General features: G+C 38.7%; 1 protein-coding gene across 3 annotated transcripts in view; it reads right to left on the reverse strand.

Moving 5' to 3' along the window:
- Nucleotides 1-26,207, reverse strand: part of RPS6KA5 (ribosomal protein S6 kinase A5) — a 211,671-nt gene that overhangs the window by 127,986 nt on the left and 57,478 nt on the right. For all 3 annotated transcript variants that reach the window (XM_055097945.2, XM_003832764.6, XM_024925409.4), the window contains exons 2-3: nt 24,543-24,614; nt 1,803-2,021 (exon numbers count right to left, since the gene is read on the reverse strand). In XM_055097945.2, coding sequence (XP_054953920.1) covers nt 1,803-2,021; nt 24,543-24,614 — 291 coding nt within the window. The remainder of the gene's footprint in view (nt 1-1,802; nt 2,022-24,542; nt 24,615-26,207) is intronic.

Consider the following 26,207-nt stretch of genomic DNA (forward strand, 5'->3'; position numbering starts at 1 on the left):
ATTTGAATTTGTGTGTTCATTTGAGGGAAGGGTCCTGCACTAAAAATGTTTGAAAACGCTGTATTAGAATGCTCTGTCACCTACAACAGTCTTATTGTTCATGTGGGTAGATACTGAAGACATATATATCAAAAAAATCAATAACATAGCACATACACACAGGAGGCAGAATGAAGGGCCAAATTATATTGACTCACTGGAACAACAGGCAAATGATAACATTAATGGAGACTCTTAAGAGGAGAAAAGAGAGTATGTCCTACATGAATAAAGATTTAGAATTGTTAATTGATGGTAAGCATTGCAAAATGAGCATGAAGTGTAACATCATGGCTCAAAAGGTGAATGCAATCTTAGGTATCATTAATAAAAATATAATTTCTAATATAAAAGCACTCAATAAAATGGCCAAATATATATTAAAAAACCAGTTTGTATTACCAATAATCAAAGAATACAGGCATCAATTTAGGGAAACAGAAGACAGACATTGGAATGATTCAGACTTGAGCTCCAATCTTCAAGCATACACAAGATATATAACTTCAGGACATACAGCTTCCAGAATGTGGACATCACTAATGAGGGGATCCTGCAGTGCCTTTGTGTGGGTCAGTGATATTATGGAATACACCTAGTGTTATGGCTGGCATACTGTAGGCACTCAAGAAATAGCTAATGCTTTCAAAGCACTATGTGAAATTCTAGCTCATTTAATCCTTACCATAATTCTAGGAGAGAGTTATATCACATACATGCAAATTAAAACAAGCACAGGACCAAAATGGTAACAGATAAAATCTTCAACGATGGTAGAACACTAGAAGCACTGCCATTTCTCTAGTGGGAACAGAAGATGGTGGAACTTTTCTGCAAAGCAGTCTGGGAATGTGTGTGAGGACTTTCCCAAAGATCATATATAAAGGTCCAGCTCTATTTGAGAAAGGAATGGATTCAGAAAGTGCCTAGGGTGGAAATGGGAGTGTAAAGCGCTGACTGATTAGTAGCTAATCAAGTTTTTCACCAGGAATGCAAAGCATCTCTAGGAACAGAAGTCTTTTCTTTCTTTTTTATTTTTCTCCATTACTGGTTTCCATGAACGTCCGTCCCCTTGTCAGCCTAAACCTGTTCATTCTGAGAACTCCTAAAGCAGAACCCACTTCACCAATCAGTTCCTCACATTTGAATGGAAGCATACTGCTCAGGGAGGTAGATACCCCTAACAATTCAAATGTTTCTTAACATTAATAAAGGAAAGGCTGGAAGTGACAGTTCACAGCTGTAATCCCAGCACTTTGGGAGGCCAAGGCGGGCAGATCACTTGAGGTCTGGAGTTCGAGAGCAGGCTGGCCAATATGGCAAAACCCCATCTCTACTTAAAATACAAAAATTAGCTGGGCATGGTGGTGCATGCCTGTAGTCCCAGCTACTCAGGAGGCTGATGAAGGAGAATCACCTGAACCTGGGAGGCGGAGGTTGCAATGAGCTGAGATTGTGCCACTGCACTCCAGCCTGTGTGACAGAACCAGACTCTGCCTCAAAAAAAAAAAAAAAAAGAAAAGAAAAGAAAAAAAGACTAAGAAAAGAGTGTGGAATAGGAGGTAAATTCTTCCATAATGGCATAATGGGAGGCCTCAAATCCAGAGCAATGCATGATATTCCAGGAGATGTCACCACAAAGAATGAGAATCAAAATATTTCACTTCTTCTAAGTCCATAGTATCTTGCCCTTTAAGTACATTATAACTTAAGACCCAAAGAAAAGTGTTTTCATAAAAAGTCTGACAACAACTGACACTTACCTAAAATGAGATGAAGTTTGGTTTCTGTCTGGAAAGCATAATGTAATGTCACCAAAAATGGCGACTGCCTAATGTGCTCCAGGACTTGTCGTTCTGTCCTTGTATGCTCTGTGGTTTTGGCCTTTTGAACGATTGTTGCCTTTTTCAAAACTTTCATGGCATACAGCTTTCCAGTATCATGGCCACTTATTTTACGAACTAGAAATACTTTTCCATAAGCTGAAAATGAAAAGAAAAAATAAAAAGAATTAAAATGCTACACAGGCAAAATGGTAATTTAGTGGAACTAAATTTATTTAATGCACAAAAAATACACTCTTTAAAGGAAAAAGTACCCTTGGTACCAGTTCAAATAGTTATTTGATAGATTTCTTCAATTTTATACCAAATATATTTCTAGGTCTAACCCTTAATGTTTACATATCTAGCCACTGCTGACAAAATTATGCTTTTACTCTTTTACTGTTATTCTCTCCTCAATATTTTTAGCTGTAGAAAACTAGCTGTTATTATGGTCAACTAACCACAATCCAATTCTGGAACAACCAGGACATTTTAGACATCAGATAAAACTTCTAGATATATATACATATTTATTACTGATGTAGACAAATGAAGGCAGTTCTTAATAAGAATTTCATATATATATAAATCAAATGCCTCAATTATTCCTCTATACTTATAAAAAAAAAGTCTAAAGCAACATCAGCTGACATTATATGAACAAAAGAGATCTTCAGACTTAAAACATGAAAAGATCCTAAACTGCATACAATACGACAGAAGCCCTTTTGTATCTCTGGGCAGTAATTTACAGCTTACTAGGTCAACCTTGCCACACTTTTCATAATAAGGACTCTGTTGGGCATGATCCTACGTGTGGTGCCCCTCCTCCAGGTGGAGGAATTGGGGCCATGTGGGCACTGTGCCTGTGGGCAGAGCAGGTTCTCTGCATTTATTTTCTTAGAGAAGTGGGCTAAGGCAGGAAGAAGTGGAAGGAAGAAGGGAAGACAAAAAAACAAAAACACTTTGGGAATGAAAAGGTGAGTCCCCCACTTCATCCCTACAAGGTGTCAATCCTCTACAGTTCATCTGTTTAAAAAGGCAAATACTTTCTGGGATGTTTAAGTCCAGTCTCTCTGTTAAATGCTTTAATCAGACCATTATTGAGTTAGTTTGAATTCTGGCCCAGATCAATATTCACACTCTATGGCATTTACCACCTAATTCTATTGTAATCCACCCACTAGAAGAAGGGAGCTTTAAGGGAAGGGCTCTTGTACTCCGTATGTTATTCAGTTCAGTACTCTGGGAACTGGATTAGTACCAACACACAATGTGCAAGAGATCAGTGAAAGACTAATAATCCTGAGAAGGAGCGCCAACATTTATTAAGGACTTGCCGATGCCCGGCTCTGCACTAAACATATCGATTCACTTAATCCTCAAAACAGCCGGTGAAGCTGGTGCTTTTAGCAATTCTACTTCACCCATGAGGAAATGTGTTCAGAATAGTTACAGAACTGGCCCAAAGACTGAGGCAAGAAGCAGCAGAACTGATTCAAATGCAAGGAGTGTGACTCCAGGGACCACACTCTGAACCATAAATGAACAAAAAAGTGATTCCTCACAAGCGCTAGTAATCAGACATTCTGGATCTTAATATAACCAGTACTGTAAACGTACTGAACACATTCCAGGGCACAGAAAAAGTTCACAAAGGTTTGCGTATTAGCTCATCCGAAATCCAATAATTATAGGTTGAGACCTTAGTAAGGCAGAAGTGAATCAACAAGATGAAATGACAACTTTTGGAACCTAACAAATTAGGGTATACAAATAAAAAAATGTTTATCTATTCAGAAGCAACAAAATGAAGCTAGAAAATATTATGCACTACACCTTCCAACAGGGAAAGCCACTATATAAACTCAGGAGAAGGTAAAGTCTTCCACAAGCAGCCCTGAAACTTCTGTGTTCCTTACATACACATGGCACTTACCCTAAATTCTTGTTATCCCAGGTTCCTAATTCCAGAGCACTATGGTTTTTAGAAATTAGGGAATCCATCTATGCTCTCAAAACCAGGAATTCTTTCCACAAGATCACAAACATGGCTGTTCAGCTTCTTCCTAGTACATCTGTCCGCAACATAGGTGTTGACCATGTGACACACAGGCTGCTGGGTGTTCGAATCTAACATCTGAGTACTTGTCAGGCACTTATGATATATATAAACTCATTCGATTCTCACAACATTCCTACAAGGAGGTGAGAACTATTATCTCCATTTTATAAATGAAGAAACTGAAATATAGAAGAGTTGGGTCACTTGTCCTAGATCACACTTGCCATTCAGTCTGACTCCTGGGCCAGTCTTACCTGTGGTCTACCTGCTTCACTTAAGTGAATGACCTCATAGGCAAATAAATAGGGAACCAGAGATTAAATAGAAGTCACAATGCAAGTTAGGTGTTTTAACAGTGAATGGACCCAGTGCTCCTTCTTCCAAGAGGAGGAAGTTTTGCAAAACGGCCCATTTTATTGATGGGAGGCTCTGTTTGAAAATCTTCCTTATATTGCCAGGCGTGGTGGCTCACGCCTGTAATCCCAGCACTTTGGGAGGCTGAGGCGGGTGGATCACCTGAGGTCAGGAGTTTGAGAACAGCCTGATCAACATGGAGAAACCCTGTCTCTACTGAAAACACAAAATTAGCCGGGCATGGTGGCCTATGCCTGTAATCCCAGCTCCTCGGGAGGCTGAGGCAGGAGAATTGCTTGAACCTGGGAGATGGAGGTTGCAGTGAGCCGAGAGCGTGCCATCGCACTGCAGCCTGGGCAACAAGAGTGAAACTTAGTCTGAAAGAAAATCTTCTTTATATTGACTGGAAGCAGGCCATTTTATAATTTTCATTTGTCCTTCTATATCCTCTGGACTTAAAAAAGAGTATCACTCTTCTTCTATAAGATAATCTTTTAAATATTTAAAAGCACTATCATGTAATCTCCATACTCTTTCCTCCTTAAACCAATCTCAAAGTAAGATGACTCCGAGACCTCTCACCACTAGGAGGTTCCACTGATATGTTCTGTGGGGTTGTAAATATTTTTTTCTTTGATTTCTTTCTGTTACTTTAAAAACTATTGTATTTCACTCAAAATATGCATGAAGTAGCATAGGATGTCAATATATATGATCAAATAATATAAAATCATCCTGATTGCTATGTTACAATCTATATGGTCAAATAATACGCAATCATCCTTGCCATGTGATAACATCAAGAAGTTTCCCAATAATATGAATTAAAGACCACGTACTCTGCCAACGCAATTGTGTTCATCTATCAGACAATGTCAGGGAAAAACTATAATGAAGCTCACAAATATTTTGTTTTTACTTTTATAATTGCCATGATTAACATTTAAGCTACAATGCTTCACCACATGGTAAGTGCCAGTGGATGCTTATTACCAACAACATTCAAGGAGTGCCTTATGACATTCCAAACAATAAGTATTTCAGATAACGATCTTACTTCTAAGAAGGCTGTGTAACTAAAACATAGTTGCCTCCAAACAGTTTTGTTTTTGAAGCACCCATAAAGCTGTTTATCACATTGCCAAATGGGAAGAAAACACATTCCATACTGGAGAGATCTTAAAGAAGCCACCTTACCTGGTTAAGCTGGTTTATAGCTCAGAGCAGAGAAAGAAAGTAAAGTAGTCCTTCTGTTGAATAATGCTATCTATTCCAGAACCACCTTTTTGTTCTCCAATATTTTAAGAGCGGCCATTGAAACTGGAACTGGTGGCAATATTCTTTTCTTTTAGTTTGCAACTGGATGAATGACTGCCTGCAAGTGCAGCCAACTCCTGCCTTTCATTCACTATGTGTGCCCTGACATTATTAGAGTAATCTTATTTTTAAAGTAATTGTAAGAAACTGCAAAGACTACCACAGTGAAAATTCCTTTGGCAAAAAAAAAAAAAAAAAGATAAACAAAATAGGGACTGGGTTCAGTGGCTCATGCCTGTAATGCCAATACTTTGGAGGTCTGAGATAGAAGGATCACTTGAGGCTAGAAGTTTGAGACAGCAGTGAGCCATGATTGCACCACTGCACTACAGCCTGTGTGACAGAGCATGATCCTGTCTCCAAAGGAAGAAAAAAAAGATAAAACAATAGTACTTCCTGCTTGGATGGAGCTGCTTAAAGAAACTACCTTCATGCCTTACTAGGTATGACTCTCTAATTTCTGCATCAACATGCAATGGCATCAAATGCTCAATTAGCAATCCTCACAGAAGTCGTGTCTACCGCTGTTAATCTTATCACCTACATCAGAGCCAAGGTCTTTTCGAGATACTCTGTTAAGAAATATAAGCAAGGGGGCCGGGCGCAGTGGCTCATGCCTGTAATCCCAGCACTTTGGGAGGCCGGAGCGGGCGGATCACCTGAGGTCAGGAATTCAAGATCAGCCTCACCAACATGGTGAAACCCCGTCTCTACTAAAAATACAAAAGTTGGCCAGGCGCGGTGGCTCACGCCTGTAATCCCAGCACTTTGGGAGGCCGAGGCGGGCAGATCATGAGGTCAGGAGATGGAGACCATCCTGGCTAACACAGTGAAATCCCATCTCTACTAAAAATACAAAAAATTAGCCAGGGGTCGTGGTGGGCACCTGTGGTCCCAGCTGCTCGGGAGGCTGACGCAGGAGGATGGCGTGAACCCAGGAGGTGGAGCTTGCAGTGAGCCAAGATCGTGCCACTGCACTCCAGCCTGGGCAACAGAGCGAGACTCCATCTCAAAAAAAAAAAAAAATTAGCTGGGCGTGGTGGTGGGTGCCTGGAATCCCAGCTACACAGGAGGCTAAGGCAGGAGAATCGCTTTAACCCAGGAGGCAAAGGTTGCAGTTAGCCAAGGTCGCGCCATTTCACTCCAGCCTGGGGGACAGAGCAGGACTCCATCTCAAAAAAAAAAAAAAAAAAAAAAAAAAAAGAAAGAAAGAAAAAAATATGAGCAAAGTATGGGCACAGTGGCTCATGTTAAAATCTCAGAACTTTGAGAAGCAGAGGCAGGCAAATCACTTGAGCCCAGGAGTTTAAGACAAACCTAGGTAACATAGGGAGACCCCGTCTCTACAAAGAGCACAAAAATTATGTGGGTGTGGTGGGGCATGCCTGTGGTCCCAGCTACTTAGGAGGCTTAAGTGGGAGAATTGCTGGAACCCAGGAGGCAGAAGTTGCAGAGAGCTGAGATCGTGCCACTGCACTCCAGCCTGGGCAACAGGGCAAAACTCTGTCTCAGGGGGAGAAAGAAGAAAGAAGAGAGAGAGAAAGAAAGGGAGAAAGAAAAAGAAAAAGGAAGAAGGAAAGAAAAGGGAAGGGAAGGGAAGGGAAGGGGAGGGGAAAGGGGCATCGGGAAAGGGGAATGGGGAAATGAAAAGCAAAAGAGAACATGAAGTTCTAAACACTCCTTCCTTCCTTCCTTCCTTCCTTCCTTCCTTCCTTCCTTCCTTCTCTCCTTCTCTCTTTCTCTCCTTCTCTCTTTCTCGCTGCAACCTCTCCCTTTTGGGTTCAAGCGATTCTCCCATCCCAGCCTCCCGATTAGCTGGGACTACAGGTGCCCACGACCACGCCCAGCTAATTTTTGTATTTTTAGTAGAGATGGGGTTTCACCATGTTGGCCAGGCTGGTCTCGAACTCCTGACCTCCGGTGATCCACCCGCCTTGGCTTCCCAAAGTGCTGGGATTACAGGCGTGAGCCACCACACTCGGCCTGAGATCATGAAGTTCACTGGTATTCCAAAGGACTAGTCCTGCAGTGTTTGACTGAACTTGAGGTAGAGGTTCTACTTTTTGAGATTGAGGGAAAGTACATTCTAAGAACAAATGACAGGAAGGATTACTTACTGATTTAGCTTGGCTGATATTTGAGACCAAATGAATGACGTAAATCTTTCAATTCATGGCCCTACAGACACCATTTTGAATGCTGCTGAAAACCTATGTGCTCTTTTAGCTAAACAGCCATTTCAGAAGAAAGAACTGGATCAACTATGTAAATTTTTCCAAAGCTGGATATACATTTCTATAGGTTGGAAGAACACTGCAGATATCTTATGAAGGTCACTTCTGTTCAAACTGAAATGTGGATTTATAATTCTATTCTACCTGATGTAGACAGCAAAACGTTGACAATCTTTGTTGATAATGATTTCAGTGGCTTGATGACAAGAAATAATATATACTGAACCAAAGGAAGTGTCATAGAAAAATTTCTGGTTCCTTGGAGTAGGTTTCTTTTCAGCTTGCTTTTCCAAATGTGTGGCTCTTATTCCATTTGCCACAATTATTGTGAACCAGGTTTTAAGCACTTATGGCTATAATAAAGAAAAGTTAAAGATGACTGACAGTTTTAAAACAAGAAGACATCCATGCTGCCATGTCAGAAACCACTGCACAATTCCAACTTATTTTTTAAGCCAAGCCAAAGCAGTCTTCTTGAGCATAAACTTATCTTTCATTTTATTTGCAAAATTTGAATTTATTAAACATGTTCATAAGTAGCCTTTAATCTTTTTTTTTTTTTTTGAGACGGAGTTTTGCTCCTGTTGCCCAGGCTGGAGTGCAATGGCACGATCTTGGCTCACCACAACCTCCACCTTCTGGGTTCAAGCAATTCTCCTGCCTCAGCCTCCCAAGTAGCTGGGATTACAACGCATGCGCCACCACGCCCAGCTGATTTTTTGTACTTTTAGTAGAAATGGGGTTTTTCTATGTTAGTCAGGCTGGTCTCAAACTACCTACCTCAGGTGATCTGCCCACCTCGGCCTCCCAAAGTGCTGGGATTACAGGTGTGAGCCACTGCGCCCGGCCGCCTTTAATTTTTACATTAAAATGGTATGAGGTTAATTTGTTAAAAAATATTTTTAATTTGTAAAAACAATCAATTTAAAATGTAACATAATTAAATGCATGCAAAATTTTGTGTGTGTACACGTTTACATGCATTATTCTGAAGGGGCAACCACGAGCCAGGAATAAGAGCCATTGTTCAGAGGCCCCTGCTTTATGTCCTTCCTTGTTGTGCTCAACTTGGACATGCTGTTCTCACTAGGACCTGAATGGCTCAACCAAGGTGAGAGCAATGTTTTCTTTCACTCAAACTTTTGTTAATGCAGCTTAAAATTATACCTTGAATAGAATGGTTACTAGCCATGCTGCACTTTGGGTTCATAACAAACTTATTAACTACTGAACTTGAACTACCACTTAAAAAATACAGTAGAAATGCTCTTAAGTGACTTATACTTAGCCAGCTCCTAAGACCAACTTAGTCTTATACTCCCCTTTCCCTCTGAAAACACCCACTGCACACTGACAATCTATGACTAGTTTACATGTGTATTTCTGCACCCATGCAGTTCCATGCCAGTCACTGATACTTGTTGCTTTGCCTATTTCTACTTGTTGTATCTGTTATTCTTATTATGTAAATTCATTAAATATTACATGAACCACTGAAATGTGCATGCCAAAGAGAAAAATGAGGATGAATGCTTTGAAAGGACTAGATAAAAGCAAAACACTTTAAAGAAAGGAACTGCTGAAAAATTAGGTGTGAGTGAAACAACTATAAAAGGCTAGGGGGAGTATTCAGACTACTTAAAATCTGGCTAGTTCTCACTCTAAAGAACCTGAAACTGTTATTTTTAGATGATGGATTCAACCGTGGTTTATGCAAAATAAACTGTTTATTAACCTATATTCAGAGTCCTGTGCTTACATCCAAAGATTCACAAGTGAAGTACTCTTATACATTTTAAGTAAAAAATGTTCAAAAAATATATAATGATTTTTAAATGATTCACACTTGAACTAACTTTTTTAAATTATCTACACATACCAACTGTGTCATACGAAAGAATTTCTACTAACTGAAGAATCATATTAATCACTCCTAAAATTAATCTTTCCAGATTACTGGAATCTTGTGAAATGGTGACTTGGTCATCCACCACACTAGCTATGCCTCCCGGTGTGCTTATTTCAATCTGGTAAACATGATTACCAGAGCATCTTACTAAAAAAAAAAATACGTTAAAATAAGAATCAAAAGAAGACTAAGAAGCATATTCATAAATAATTCTCTATTTATATCTCAAAAGACAAGCTGTTTGCCTAACTAAATAGTGATGTCTTAACTGCTGGAGTTAATGACCACCTGTAGTGGGTGCTGATGGTGTTCTGCCAGGTCCCCTTTACAGGCCGGTGCATCTATTCTCCAGCTGCTGTGAGCGTTGGCTGCTGGAGAAAGGCCTCAGGTAGACAGGGGCCGCCACAACTGGAAGGTTACATGCCATCATTCTCTACTCCACCCTCACTCAAGCAGCCTGCAGGCAATGACTAACACAGGTACAAAAGGCCTGCCTCTTTGCTCTTGCTCCAAAACTTCCCATGAGTCCAGGCTGAATCCAGACCACTGCTTAGACCACATGCCTGTTTAGGCTAGACTCCTGACCACCCTCCTTCCCTCACTCTTGTTCTCCTGAGAGTGCTCCTGCAGTAAATCACATAAATCCAAATCCATGTCCCGGGATCTGCTTCTAGCTAACATGACCTAACATAGTATCAATAATAAATAAAATTGTATTTACACTAGAGAGACAATGTCATTTGACACCTTCATATGGAATCATCTTTTTATTATGGCATAAAACATCACAAACATTTAACCTCTAAGACTTACATAAACATTGTAGGCTTACACTGAAGCATAAGGTATAGTGGGTATACACATACACAAATGCAAAATTATAAATTTTTTGAATGACAATTTTGACAATTTAATGAATACATGCTTTTAAAGGTATTATTTTAATACGGATACTTTCCAAACACTTAAAAGAATAAAATGACAAATGATGACTAAGTCATCATACTTTTTAAAACACTCTTTTAAATGACTCAACCAAAGTATTTTTCCCTCTATCATGTCATCAAAAAGTAGCAATGTCTTTAAGTTGCCTAGTGCAATTTACAGCATCCTCTAGTAACAAATTACCCATGAGAAACAAGTATGTCTCATTTAATAAATGAAATGTGTTACTGTAAATCTGTAGTAAAAAAAAGATTGGAGGGAAAAAAAGCTATCTTATCAGGAATATTCATAGAGTCTGGGACCAATGAGTAAAGAAATATCACAAATTACATTTCAAGATGGCACTGAAGGCTGGGGAAAGCAGCCCAAAGACTGCCTCAACTGGAAAAACAGTATTTCCACAGAGCAAACTTACAAGATCTGCTGTTGATTAGATGACAGCAGCAGCAGCAGCAGCAGCAACAACAACAACAACAACAAAGGATATCCACATAAGGAAAAAGTGAACTTCTTAAAGAGGACACCAGGGACCAAGGTAGACACAAATGGTTACTGCTCATTAGACACTATCATAAGCAAGGCCCTCTGAATTTCTATACTTTGCCAGCACTCACACCAAGGTTTCATAAACTCACAAATAACTCTGCATTACATGAAGACCAGCTCCATACTATTCCATTTACAAGGTTCTATGTTGTATGGTGTGTGTGTGTGTATAACATATACATATTTAATACTCACTACTCTTATCTCCAGCACCCAGAACAGTGTCTGCCTCTTGGTAAATACAGATGAATGAATGAATCCCAAGACCAACGGGAATGAACTGAAAGGTTTTAAATTGAAAAGTGACATAATCAAATTTGCCCATCAGAAAAATCATTCTGGCTCTAGAATGGAAATAAATGCATCAGCAAGGCCTGAAACCAGGAAGACCTTTGGTGGTTGTTATTTCTCTATTTACTGCAGGACACATTTTAGGCTTTACAAAAAATACTCATTAAGAAACGACATTCACTTATGTATAAAGCTAAGCTGAAAGCTTGGTAATGTATTACATCAGCTCTTTTAGAAGCTGAACTACATTCCCTTTCAGCTTCCCCAATAATAGCTAAAACTGAAAAACAAAATAGCTAAAACTTACATAGCATTTATTATGTGTCAGGCAATCAAAACATTTTATTACTCATATCATGTATATCTTAGGAGAGGAATGTTAACCTATACTACACTAAGATGGTTCAGAATCTAAGATGTTTGAATACATTTGTTTGATACAAATAAGAGGCTGGGCATGGTGGCTCACACCTGTAATCCCAGCACTTTGGGAGGCCGAGGCGGGTGCATCACCTGAGGTCAGGTGAGACCAGCCTGGCCAACTTGGTGAAACGCCGTCTCTACTAAAAATACAAAAATTAGCCAGGCACGGTGGCGGGCGTCTGTAATCCTAGCTACTCAGGAGGCTGAGGCAGGAGAATTGCTTGAATCCGGGAGGCGGAGGTTGCAGTGAGCTGAGATTGTGCCACTGCACTCCAGTCTGGGCAACAGAGCAAGACTCCATCTCAAAAAAAAAAATAAATAAATAAATAACAAAGAAATATAATCTTTCCATTTGACATGTTATGCTTAAGGTAACATACAAATCAACTTCTTGTAAATGCTAACAAAATTGCAATTAGCAACATCTCATTTATGAGGTATTTTCTCACTTGTTAAATTTTAATTAAAAACATCACTTTAGTTGAAATTACTCCCAGAGATGCTAATAAAGTAAGTGACTATATAAAATAATAAATAAATAATCTCTTCTTAAGAGTAAGTCCTAAATAATTTTGTTTTTTCAATTTAGGTTACAGCTTTACAATGGAGTTCCCTGTTCAATAACCATAACCCATGGTTATCTAGTAATTGGCAATTCATATCCATTATCTCATTAAACTTATAACAACATTGTGAGATAGGTATTATTATAATAACTTATGCCAAAGGGACTTGGGCTCACAGAGTTCATATGATTAACTCAAGAAACTCAAGTAAACAACAAGAGTGTCAAGATGCAAACTTGAGTCTTCTACGTCATCCTCGATACTCAAGTACTCTACAACCGTGTGAAAGCACCAAAACCAGAAGAGTGAATCAACCTGGCTGCAACCTTTACTCTTACATGGCAAAATTTTTCTTTTTTCCTTTTTGTCATGGTAAGACAAGACATCAGCTCTTCAAAGTACATGACCATTTATGATAAAAAAAAGAAAATTCAGAGAATACTAAAGTCTTTAGCTGAGACCTTCATGCTGCACTTCATTATTAGAATTACTGATAATGCACACCCACAGGTACATTTAAACATTTTCTTCTCCCATACTTGGACAGATATCTCAAAGAAGGCAAAATGGTCAAAAGGAAGGCAGCAGAGAGATTAAAAAAGAAATAAAATATTATTCCCCAAAATAACCCAAAATTTCATCATCAAACAAATTCTAAAAGATGAGCCAAAGATATTTCCTGGGCTTTTGGGTATCAATCTGAAGAATAATGCTAAAGACAACAGCATAAATGACATACTTGATAGACTATTATTATACTTCACACAATGCTGGATTATGGGCAGGTAGGGGGACAGGGCAACAGGGTTGGAAAAATATACAGGGATGATCGTAAGAGCTTACAATCCAGAGGAAAGATTGCAGATGTGAAGGAAAATTCAGAGAACAAGTCAGTGCTATGCTCTCTATGGAGGGCTCTCAGTGCAACAATTCAGAGAATAAAGCAATTTGGGCAGGATTTGGACAGGTGGAAAAAAAGATGAGCACTACCAAAGGGGGGACAAGATAAGGCAGGGCATCAGAGGGTGGAAAAGTACACATAATTGTAGGCAAGTGAAGGAAAATAAAGTGGACTAGAAAGTAGGCGGACAAATCAACAAGCAAAAAACAAACGATCCCATTAAAAAATGGGCAAAGGATATGAATAGATCCTTCTCAAAAGAAAACATACACATTGCCAACAAGCATATGAAAAAATGTTCAACATCACTAATCATCAGAGAAACGCAAATAAAAACCACAATGAGATACCATCTCACACCAGTCAGAAGGGCTATTATTCAAAAGCCAAAAAATAACAGACACTGGTGAGGTTGTGGAGAAAACAAAATGTTTATACACTGCTAGTGGGAATGTAAATTACATCAGCCACTGTGGAAAGCAGTTGAAATTTTTCAAAGAACTTAAAACAGAAATACCACTCAACCCAGAAATCCCATTACTGGGTATATACACAAAGGAATATAAATCATTCTACCAAAAAGACACATGTACTCATATGTTCATTGCATGTTCACTGCAGCACTATTCAAAATAGCAAAGACATGGAATCAACCTAGACGCCCATCAATGGTGGACTGGATAAAGAAAATATGGTACATGTACACCACAGAATACTATGCAGCCATTTTAAAAAATGAAATCATGTCCTTTGCAGCAACACGGATACAGCTGGAGACCATTTTCCTAAGCAAACTGATGTAGGAAAAGAAAATGATCTCACTTGTAAGTGGGAGCTAAATATTGAGTACACATGGAAATAAAAATGGAAAGAATAGATACTAGGGCCTACTTGAGGGGAGAGGGTAGGAGGAGGGTGATGGTTGAAAAACTACATATAGGGTACTATGCTCACTACCTAGGTGACAAAATCATTTTTACACCAAACACCAGCGACAGGCAATTTATTCAGGTAACAAACCTGAACATGTACCCCCAAACCTAAAATAAAAGTTGGGGAAAAAAATAGAAAGTAGGCAGAATATCAGGGTAAGCTGGGCGAAAAAAGACAGGGGAAACTGAAAGCAAGGCAAGAATTTGGGCTTGAATAGTTAAATGGGAAAAAATGCAGTATATGTTCTTAAATAGAAAAACAGCACGAAAATGTTGTATTTTAGCAAGACTGTATATTACGTATAACAGCATATGATATTAAAATGCACAAATGGAAGAGAGCGCCTACAGAAAGGCAGACAGGTTAAGACACCCCTTGAAAGAATCCATGCATAAGGTAAAATGAGTGATGGCACTTTCCGTTCTTAGGCCCAGAAAAGGTAAATCCAAGGATCACTTTAAGGGGAAAATTATAGGACTTTGTGAGAAAATAGAAGTAAAGAGGCTGGGCTGGGCGCAGCGGCTGATACCTGTAATCCCAACACTTTGGAAGGCCGAGGCAGGTGGGTCACTTGAGGTCAGGAGTTTGAGACCAGCCTGGCTAACATGGTGAAACCCTGTCTCTACTAAAAATACAAAAATTATCCGGGCATGGTGGTGCACATTTGTAATCCCAGTTACTCGGGAGGCTGAGGCAGGAAAATAGCTTGAACTTGGGAGGCAGAGGTTGCAGTGAGCTGAGATCACACCACTGTACTTCAGCCTGGGTGACAGAGTGAGACTCCAGCTCAAAAAAAAAAAAAAGAAGAGAGATAAAGAGGTCAAAATAGAGAAGAATCCAAAAAGAATCCAAAATTATTTAAAAGTTTCTAGCTCAGAAAACTGATCAAGATTAGTGATAGGCCAAAGGAAACTAGATAGTTCAAGAGAAGCAAGTCAATCTGAGTAAAAAAAGAGTTTTATGCATATTACATGTATTTAAGTGTCAAAAAGTAAATCTTTGATATTCAAATATTCCACAAAGTCTTCAAGATATTTGATGAATAGCATTTTTTTCTAGTTTAAATATATAGAAATTAATTCATCAGAAGAGTTTTCAGTTTCATTTCCAAAGAAAACCTTACATGACACATGAAGACATCTGATGAGGCTTTCCTATTATTCTAAGTAGTGCTGAAAAAAATTTATCTTAAAAAGGTAATGAAACTGAAAGATTAGTGGTAAAATTTTTGAATAAAAATTGAGATTTTATTATATTCATAATAAAAGCTTCCACCTACTCCATTTAGTCATCAAAACTGTGATTTTTTAAAGGCAGATATACTTACAATGACATTTCTTAGTTATCCCATCTTCTCATAAGAGACTACACTGTCAGCTGGCAAAAAGGAAAAGCAGTCTCCATGGCTGACAACTGATCCATTATAAAACAGTGCACACACACAAAATGGAAATACAAAGGTAAAACATTACAGGTAAACTGTTTCCTTACCTTTACAGAATTGTCTTCAAGGCCTGTAACCAAACCACTCAGTGCAGATGTATAATAGATAACAAGTCAAAGTATTCAATGTGTTGAAAGAAAATACACACAAGGTTTGACTATATAAATTTGATATTAAAAATTTCACATATATAAAATGGGCTGATAATCTGCCTTCTTTATACTGTCCTAGTGTGTTTTTTGGAATCAAGGTTATACTGGACTCATACAATGAGTTGGAGGAAATAATCCCCCTTTTCCTGTTCTCTGAAAGAGTTTGTGGAAGATCAGAATGATCTATGCCTTGAATGTGTGGCAGAACTCATTCTTAAAACTGTACTGAGTGTCTTCCCAGCAAGAGGATTTTTGCTTACTGACCAATCTCTTTAACAGTTATAGGACTATGTAGGTTTCTCACACCTTTTTCAATCAGTTTGGTAATTTACACATTTCAAGATTACTGTGCATGTTAAACTTTGAGGAACATTACTTCAGGAAACTAACTCCTGTCACCTCCCAAATTAAATGCTATTTTGCCCAATTTTTCAGTTTTCTTTTTTCAACTCCACAAATGAGACATCGTGACCAGAGCTTTACACAGTCAGTATGCTTTAGACTGTTTGTTCAGTAATTCTTTTTGCATCTCGGAAAATTCTTCAGGGATTATTTTCCTTCTTCCTAAAACTACTTCTTTTAAAATTCTCATAGGGGACCTATTGGTAGAAAACTCACTCAGCTTTTGTATGTTTGAAAATGTTGGCTGGGCGTGGTGGCTCACACCTGTAATCCCAACACTTTGGGAGGCCGAGGCGGGCAGATCATGAGGTCAGGAGTTCGAGATCGGCCTGGCTAATATGGTGAAACCCCATCTCTACTAAAAATACAAAAATTAGCCAGCCGTGGTGGCATGAGCCTGTAGTCCCAGCTACTCAGGGGGCTGAGGCAGGAGAATCACTTGAACCCAGGAGGCGGAGGTTACAGTGAGCTAAGATCGTGCCACTGCACTCCAGCCTGGGTGACAGAGCAAGACTCCGTCTCAAAAAAAACAACAAGACAGAGCAAGACTCCGTCTCAAAAAGAACAACAACAACAACAACAAGTGTCTTTTTGCCACACTTAGGGAAAACAGTTTTGCTGAGTATACAACTGTAGATTAACAGTTATTTTCTCTGGGCATTTTGAAGATGATATTCCACTTTACATGGCTTCCAGGGTTGCTGTTGTAAAGTCCACTGTTAAACTAATTGTTGTTCCTTTATAAATAAGTCTTTTCTCTTTGACTGCTTTTCAGGTATTTCTCTGTCTCATGTTCATCAGTTTCTCTCTGATGTATCTACATATGAATTTCTTTATACTTGTATGCAAGTACTTGTATTTGCTCTCTGCAAATTCACGTTTAATCCTGTAAACTCCCAGCTATTATTTCTTTGAACAGTGCCTCTACTCATTCTATAAGCTCCTTCTGAAAGTCTGATTAGAAAAATGTTGTATCTTCTCTATCTATTCTCTATTTTTTTTTTTTTTTTTTTTGAGACAACCCAGGCTGGAGTGTAGTGATGTGATCATAACTCACCGTGGCCTTAACCTCCCAGGCTCAGACAACCCTCTCACCTCAGCCTCCTGAATGGCTAGGACTACAGTCATGCATGCACCACCATGCCCAGCTAAGTTAGTTTGTTTTTCTAGAGGCAGGGTCTCACTATGTTGCCCAGACAGATGGGGATCCTCCCACCTCAGCTTCCCAAAGTGCTGGGATTACAGCTGTGAGCCACCACACCCGGCCTATCCTCTATATCTTAATAGTCCTCTCATATGCTATCTCTTTTTTCTCCATTCTATATACTGCATATTTTCTTCAAATCTATCTTCCAATCCACAATAATTTTCTCTTTAGCTATATCTCATCTACCAGTAAAGCATCCATTAAGTTTATACTTTGAATTGTTTTTTTTCACTCCTAGAAGGACTACTGGTTCTTTCTCCGATCTGTCTGGTCATTTTTTTAGCATGTATTATTCCGTAATATTACAATCAAATCTCTTTTTAATTAAAAACATACACATTTATATTTTATATCTAATAATTCCAACAGTCTCTTTAGGTCCAATTCTATTATTTGTTGTTTCCACTTCTTTAACTCATAGTGCTTTGCTTCTTGGATGTTTGTGATTTTTTTTTTTTTTTTTTTTTTTTTGAGACTGAGTCTCACTCTGTCGCCCAGGCTGGAGTGCAGTGGTGTGATCTCGGCTCACTGCAAGCTCCGCCTGCTGGGTTCATGCCATTCTCCTGTCTCAGCCTCCCAACTAGCTGGGAGTACAGGTGCCCGCCACCATGCCCGGCTAATTTTTTTTTGTTTTTAGTAGAGATGGGGTTTAACCGTGTTAGCCAGGATGGTCTCGATCTCCTGACCTCATGATCCGCCTGCCTCGGCCTCCCAAAGTGCTGGGATTACAGGCGTGAGCCACCGCACACGGCTGGTGTTTGTAATTTTTGATAGTAAAATCATGTCTGTAAAACTTTCTTTGCTATTTCCTTAAGATCTAAGTAAATCCTCCAGAGAAGATTTACATTTGCTTTGCTAGTGCTGTTGGGAACACTACCAATTCATAAGTAGAATAAACTAAATTCATACTTGCTTGTGTGTGGTTTTTTGTTTTGTTTTGTTTTTAATATAAGACGGAGTCTTGCTCTGTGCAGTGGCTCACTGCAACCTCCACCTCCCAGATTCAAGCAACTCTCCCTGCCTTGGCCTCCACAGTAGGTGGGATTACAGGTGCCCGCCACAACGCCTGGCTAATTTTTGTATTTTTAGTAGAGATGGGGTGTTCCCATGCTGGCCTCAGCCTCCCAAAGTGCTGTGATTACAAGCACGAGCCACCGTGCCTGGCCAGGATTTTTCTTTTTTTAAATCACATAAGTGGATAACAAACTGAAGTTGCAAACCTGTATGATGTTTGGTTTAAGGTTATGACTCACGGAAGGCTTTTACTGCTTATTTGTTTCCTTCACCCGAAGCCAATGCTAAGCCAGAAAAGTTTCCCCTCTATCTCCCTTTGCAGGCTAGATTTTTATTTTCTCATTTACTGTTTTACTGAGCAGTAGCCTTCTCTACCTCTTGAGTGCCTTAGAAGCTGTCTCCTATATATGAAGTATGAAAATGGTAAACCCAAAGAACTAGCTCGGAATTCACTGGTGGATTTCTCCAGCATAACTTCTGCCCTCAGGCAGCTTATTTGCTTCTCTAAATTCCTGCTCCCATTTTATTTTTTCAAGCTTAAGAATTTTCCTTACTTTTGCCAGGTAATCTAAGCAGTTGATAGAAAGACTACTCAACTGCATAGATACCTGGCAAGAGTAAGGAAAATTCCTTATCTAGCACTTCAGAGGTTTAATAATGATTGTGGCTACATGCAGTGACTCATGCCTGTAATCCCAGCACTTTGGGAAGCCAAGGCAGGAGGATTACTTGGGCCCAGGAGTTTGAAGCCAGCCTGGGCAACATAACGAGACCCAGTCTCTACTAAATAAGTAAATAAGCAAGCAAGCTGACTGTGGTGGCACATGGTTGCAGTCCCAGCTACTCACGAGGTGGAAGTGAAAGGACTGCTTGAGCCCAGAAGTTCAAAACTATAGTGAGACAGGGTCTCGCTCTATCTCCCAGGCTGGAGAGCAATGGCACAATCATGGCTCACTGTAGCCTCAACCTTCCAGACTCAAGAGATACTCCTACCTCAGCATCCCTAGTAGCTGGGACTATAAGCGAGTGTCACAACAGCCCAGGCTAATTTGTTTTTTTTTGTTTGTTTGTTTGTTTGTTTGTTTTCAGTAGAGATGAAGTCTCACTATGTTGCCCAGGCTGGTCTTGAACTCCTGGGCTCAAGTGATCCTCCCACCTCAGCCTCTCAAAGTGCTGAGATTACAGGCATAAGCCATTGCACCAGGCCTGCATGCATTAAATTAACAGATCAATGAATAGGATTAGTCTCATGGTTCTTATTATGTACTATAAAATTCAATGGTGAAATTAATCATTAATATTACATTTTAACAGTGTCCTTGAGAAAGTTCTGTAGATGCTATGTCTATTTTGCTATAGAGAAGTTATCTGTTATTACAGATTAAAGTTGTTTAGCTTTGACCATATCTAGAATAAAACATCATCTCAGTCTGAGATAACGTTTTCTTTTAAAAACAGCTATAAATCTACTTTTAAAATAAAATAAATAATAATTGGGTTAATCAAAAGTATATAAACAGTAGTTTCATTTGCTCAATTGTACTAATATTTTTACTAAGTTTTGCTTTTGATAAAAAACACAAAAACTGACATTTCTAAAACTTTAATATGAAAAAAGAATCTCTAAAGCATGGAAAGTCAGGTAAACATTGCAAATAAGAATAGCAATTTGTTTTCAAATTTTCAAGGATCTTTATAGAGATCCCTTATTATATGGAATAAGTATACTCATCCATTCATTCAAAAATATTTGAGAAACTGCTATGCATAAGTTAACCCACTAAGAAAATTTGTTTACCTAAACCCTATTTTTCTGGCAATTTTACATTACTGAATTATAGATGAGTTAGATGGAATTCTGCCATCTAAATAAATGGCAGATGGCAAGAAACATGCCAAGACACTATGAACTCTTCAGGCAATATAGATTATGATTAAAGTATAAGCATATAATATTTTTCTATCACAGACTTCTTCCTGTTTTAAAATTGTTTAACCTAACCTGCAGTAAAAAAGGAAGAAGACCATTCAGATTTCTTCCTGTTTTAAAATTATTTAACCTGACCTGTAGTAAAAAAGGAAGAAGATCATTCTCACATCAAAGATTACTTTAAACAGAACTTGAGAGAATTTACAGAACCTTGTATTCAAAATATTTAAAAGTGTGCATGACTTTTTATAAAGTACCTGAAAATGAAAAACAAAAACATATGTTCATACGAAAACTTGTACATGAATGTTCATAGCAGCATTATATTCATGTATTTGTTTATCTTTTAGAGAGACGGTCTTGCTCTGTTGCCTAGGGTGGAGTACAGTGGCACAATCATGGCCTACTGCAGCCTCAAACTCCTGTTCAAGCAATCCTCCCACCTCAGCCTCCCAAGTAGCTAGGAATACAGGCACATATCACACCATGCCCAACCAATTTTTTAATTTTGGCAAGATGGGGGGTCTCACTATTTTGCCCAGGCTAGTCTCCAAAGCAGCATTATTTATAACAGCCAAAAGATGGAAACAACCCAAATGCCCATCTCCTGATGAACAGAGAAACAAAATGTGGTATATCTGTACAATGAAATAGTAAGTCATAAAAAGTATGAAGTACTGGCCAGGCAGGGTAGCTCACGCCTGTAATTCCAGCACTTTGGGAGGCCAAGGCGGGCAGATCGCCTGAGGTCAGGAGTTCGAGACCAATCTGGCCAACATAGTGAGACCCCGTCTCTATTAAAAATACAAAAAAATTAGCCGAGCGTGGTGGTGTGCGCCTGTAATCTCAGCTACTCCGGAGGCTGAGGCAGGGGAATTACTTGAACCAGGGAGGTGGAGGTTGCTGTGAGATTGCACCACTGCACTCCAACCTGGGTGGCACAGCGAGACTCTGTCTCAAAAAAAAAAAAAAAAAAAAAAGTATGAAGTACTGATGTGTACTACAATATGAATGAACCTAGAAAACATTATGTTAAGTGAAAGAAGCTGGTCACCAGGGACTACACATTTGTATGTTTACCTTTATATGAAATGCCTAGAAGAGGCAAATATATAGATAAAAAAGTCAGTTAGTGGTTGTTTAGGACTGGGGAGGATGGTGAGCTTGCTTGGGCATTAATAGCTAAAGGGTTCAGGGTTTCTTTCTGAGGTAAGGAAAATGTTATAAAATTGACTGTTATAAAATTGCTGCACAACTTTGTGAATATACTAAAACCACTGAATTGCACACTTTAAATGATGGAACAATATGGTATGTGAGTTATATCTCAATAAAGTTGTTACCAAGAAAGCCACATACAGACAAAACAGATAAAAACATGCAGATAAAACAGATATTATAAAAACAATCTATAATATATATCAACCTTAAGAACTTTTGACCAGATGTCACAAAGCACTATTTTTAAGGGAACTGAGTCACCACAGAACTGTGACCCTCTTTCCCCTTTGAGTAGATATTGCCTTTGAAACAGGAAACAAAGGTAGGAATAAAGGGTATTATTTTGATATTTTGAAAGCATGATTTCGTAGGAATACAGTGGGGTAGAGCTTGGATTTTTAAAAAATACATTTGAACAAATTATTTGAAGGTGGAAATGTACAATAACATCTCCAAGTTGACAGTTACACTAAATTTCTGACAATAACATGCTTAGTTGATGGGAATAAACTATTCATTTTGCTTATTCACTGGTAGCTGTAAAGATTGGGCCTATATGGCATGCTAAACTACTCAGGGAGGTTATAAAGACCTCATACAGCAGGGCCGTAGACATGAAGGCTCATTACTAAATGACCTAAAGACAGTTTACATAAGTGAACTTAGACATGAGGCAGGCCGGGCGTGATGGCTCACGTCTGTAATACCAGCACTTTGGGAGGCTGAGGAGGGTGGATCACGAGGTCAGGAGTTCAAGACCAGCCTAGTCAAAACGGTGAAACCCGAATTAGCTGGGCATGGTGGTGCATGTCTATAATTTCAGCTACTCAGGAGGCTGAGGCAGAAGAATCACTTGAACCCAGGAGGCAGAAGTTGCAGTGAGCCAAGATCGAGTCACTACACTCCAGCCTGGGCGACACAGCTAGACTTCATCTCAAAAAAACAAAAAAACAAAAAACAAAAAAACAAACAGACATGAGGCTAGGGAAGTGGCTGGTATTGATTACAGAGGCCCCAAGAGAAAGGCTTTCTTTCTTGCTATAATGTTTGGCATTTTGGAAGGGATGGGCAGATACCCTTATATGGACAGGTGTAATCCATCCTGTCAGGGGCTAGAACACTCAGGTCCCTGAGAGTGTGAAGCTAAACTGCAGCGGGGAAGAAAAATGGTCTGTCCTCTGATGCTCTCCCTGGTCTTCCAGGAAAAGAGATCTAGGCCTGCTGAGAATGGGGGGGGGGGGGGGGGGAGGGGAAGAGTTAAAGGCCTCCTTTGTATCTTGACCTGATGGGAGAAAAATGACAGAAGCCAGTTCTCACAGCAGCGGTGGCTGCAGAGCAACACAGTCCAGGACAGGGAGAGAACTGAGTAGGAAACATACACATGACAAGAAGCTGCATAAATGGCAAGGCCTAGTGTAAAATGAAAATGCGGGTGCCTTGTTCATGAATTACTAATAATTTCAGAACAGTGACAGCAGAGCATTACACCAAACATGGGGCTCTTCTACATGCAGGGATCTCTACAACTGCATAGGTCATATCCCCCTTAAGTCAGCCCTGATTTCTGAGCAGCGAAAGCGGTGGTAGCAAAAATTCAGAAGGCAAAGGAAAGTTACAAAGCAGAAAACCAAGATCATGTAAAATCCCGCTACCACTAAGATTTTAGTGTATATAACCATGTACATCCCGGAGAATTTTCTTTATTTTTTGTTGAGATGAGGTCTCACTATGTTTCCCAAGCTGGTCTTGAACTCCTGGCCTCAAGGGATTCTCCCATCTTGGCCTCCCAAAGTGCCTCCCAAAGTGCTGTGGTGGCATAAGCCACCACACGCCCGGGCACCTAGAGATTTTTCTGCATACAAATATACACGCAGATATTTTCCATATCCATATATACATGTAGATATTTATATTTATTCATATAATGTTTTGTATATTGTACATTCTCTTCTGTAGCTTTTTAAAAACTTATTTTGGAGAGCTTTCCAAAATATTAAATAAAAGTAGATCATTTTAATCTATTATATACATTATAGAACATAGAGATCCATGTTCCATTTAACCAAAGCCCTATTGTTGGGTTTCTAAACAGTCTTAGGTTTTTCATTATTACAAATTACGTTCATTGAGTATCAACTGAGTTGAACAAAGATTGAATAAGACAATCAATACAAAGCCCTCCACAGAGTACTTGGCATCTAACAAGCACTCTATCAATGTTAGTGATTTTTTAAAATATTGTGTCCTGGCCGGGCGCAGTGGCTCATGCCTATAATCCCAGCCCTCTGGGAGGCAGAAGAGGGCGGATTACTTGAGGTCAGGAGTTCGAGACCAACCTGGCCTCGAACAACATGGTGAAACCCCGTCTCTACTAAAAATACAAAATTAGCCGGGCGTGGTAGAAGGCGCCTGTAATCCCAGCTACTCAGGAGGCTGAGGCAGGAGAATCGCTTGAACCCAGGAAGCAGAGGTTGCGGTGAGCTGAGATCACGCCACCACACTCCAGCCTGGGCGACAGAGCTAGACTCAGTCTCAAAAAAAATAAAATAAAATAAAATATTGTGTCCTGTGTAAAGGCTGAACTAATTTACGTTCCCAACAGCAGGGTAAAAGGGATTGGTTTCCCTAAATCCTTGCCAATTCTTTTTATTTTTGCCTTTTGTGCTTCTATGAATGGTCTGTTCATGTTCTTTGACAGTTCTCCTAATGGATTCCTCATGCTTTTTAAATTTTAATTTCTGTATTGGGGATGGATATCAATCCTTCATCATAGGAATAATAAGTACTTTTTTTTTCCTTAAATATAATTAACTTAAGACTTACCTCCAGTTCCTAGGACCTTCAGGAGCTCAAAATTTTCTATTCCCACCTTCTCAGCATGTCCTGTCAAATTAGCTAAAAGAAAAAAAGAGGAAAAAAAAACAAGAGGGTCAGCAATAGAAGGAGGCTCCTGGGGGCTTCTTGTGTACCAGCGACGCTCTATTTCTTGACTTGAGTGATTAACCAGGCTTTGCTTTATAATTATTTGTTAAACAGTATAGCATATTTTGCATAAATTTCTGTATGTTATGCATTACAATAAAACATTTTTTGGAATTTAGGAACTATATATATCATTTGTACCAAATATTAACATAAATTAAAGTGTTTATTAGACTCTCTACTGACCAATATACTCCAAAAATAAAAAAAAATTCTAATATGTAGATAGATACATAGTGGGGAAAAAACTGGATGGATTGAGAAGATGTATTTATGATTCGACAAACATTTACTGAGTATCTATTAAATGCCATCCCCAGGTTCTAGGGTAAGTTCTAGTTCCATTTCTGCCACTAAATACCTGGACACGATATAGTATGCATTCGTCACTTCAATACTCTATGTCTCCATTACTACATCTCTGAAATGAAAGTGTTGGTCTCAATGAACTCTAGGATCCCTGTCAGCTCTAAAATTCTAGGACTATGTTTAAAAATATAAACTCTTCAAAAATATATTGTCTTGAATAAATAAAATTAGGATCTCTTATAAATTAGCATTTTCCATAACATATTCCATTGAATTCTAGTCCTATCCTATAATAGGTGTTCTGTTTGGGGGAGATGTGGAGAGCAGAGTGCTTTGGTAGAATAAATGTGGAAATGGTTGGCTTAAACAAAGTTAAACGATTTCTTTACTGCTGAACCTTACAGATCCTGTATTATGAAAATATGCATGTAGATCAAGACAAAGATACTACATTTGTGGATTTAACCACAAAATTACTTTTTAAGGTAGTATCTATTAACATTATGTGAACTAGTACTCTGTAGAAGTGGTTAAGAAAGGCTTGATCCAAATCCTAATTATGCCACTTAAAAGCTGTGTGACCTTGACAAATTACTTGTCTGTGTCTCAGTTCCCAATAATGTAAAATGGGCATAAAAACACCTATCCTCAAAGCATACTGATATCTGTGATTTACTTTGAAATGCATTTTTTAAAATAAGATAAATTTATAAATAAATATAGCTATGAACACATATGTCAAAAGCAAATACAACAAAATATTAATTGCAGAATTTAGGTAGTGAGTATAAGGGTATTCAACATACAATTCTTTCAAATTCTCTGTATATTAGAAAATGGCCATTATAAAATGACAGAAAACAAAATAATACCCACCACATAGAATTTAATGAGGATTAAATGAATCAAATTTATATGGTGCTTGCTGTGTGCCAATAAGCAGTATAAGTGTTTGTAAATAAATTAATGCTTTGGGACTACAACTTTAAGAAAATAAAACTCAACTAAGAACTTTTAGAATGAAAAGCTTTGGGGCATAAATAATTTCAATGTCTTTCCAAAGTTTAACTAAACTCATAATTTAAAATTTTTAAAAATTGTGGTCAAAAACACATAACATAAAATTTACCACCTTAACCATTTTTAAGTATACCGTATTGTTAACCATATGTACGTTGTTATGCAACAGATCTTTAG

This window comes from Pan paniscus, chromosome 15 (assembly GCF_029289425.2).
Source record: "Pan paniscus chromosome 15, NHGRI_mPanPan1-v2.0_pri, whole genome shotgun sequence".
Lineage (NCBI taxonomy): Eukaryota > Metazoa > Chordata > Mammalia > Primates > Hominidae > Pan > Pan paniscus.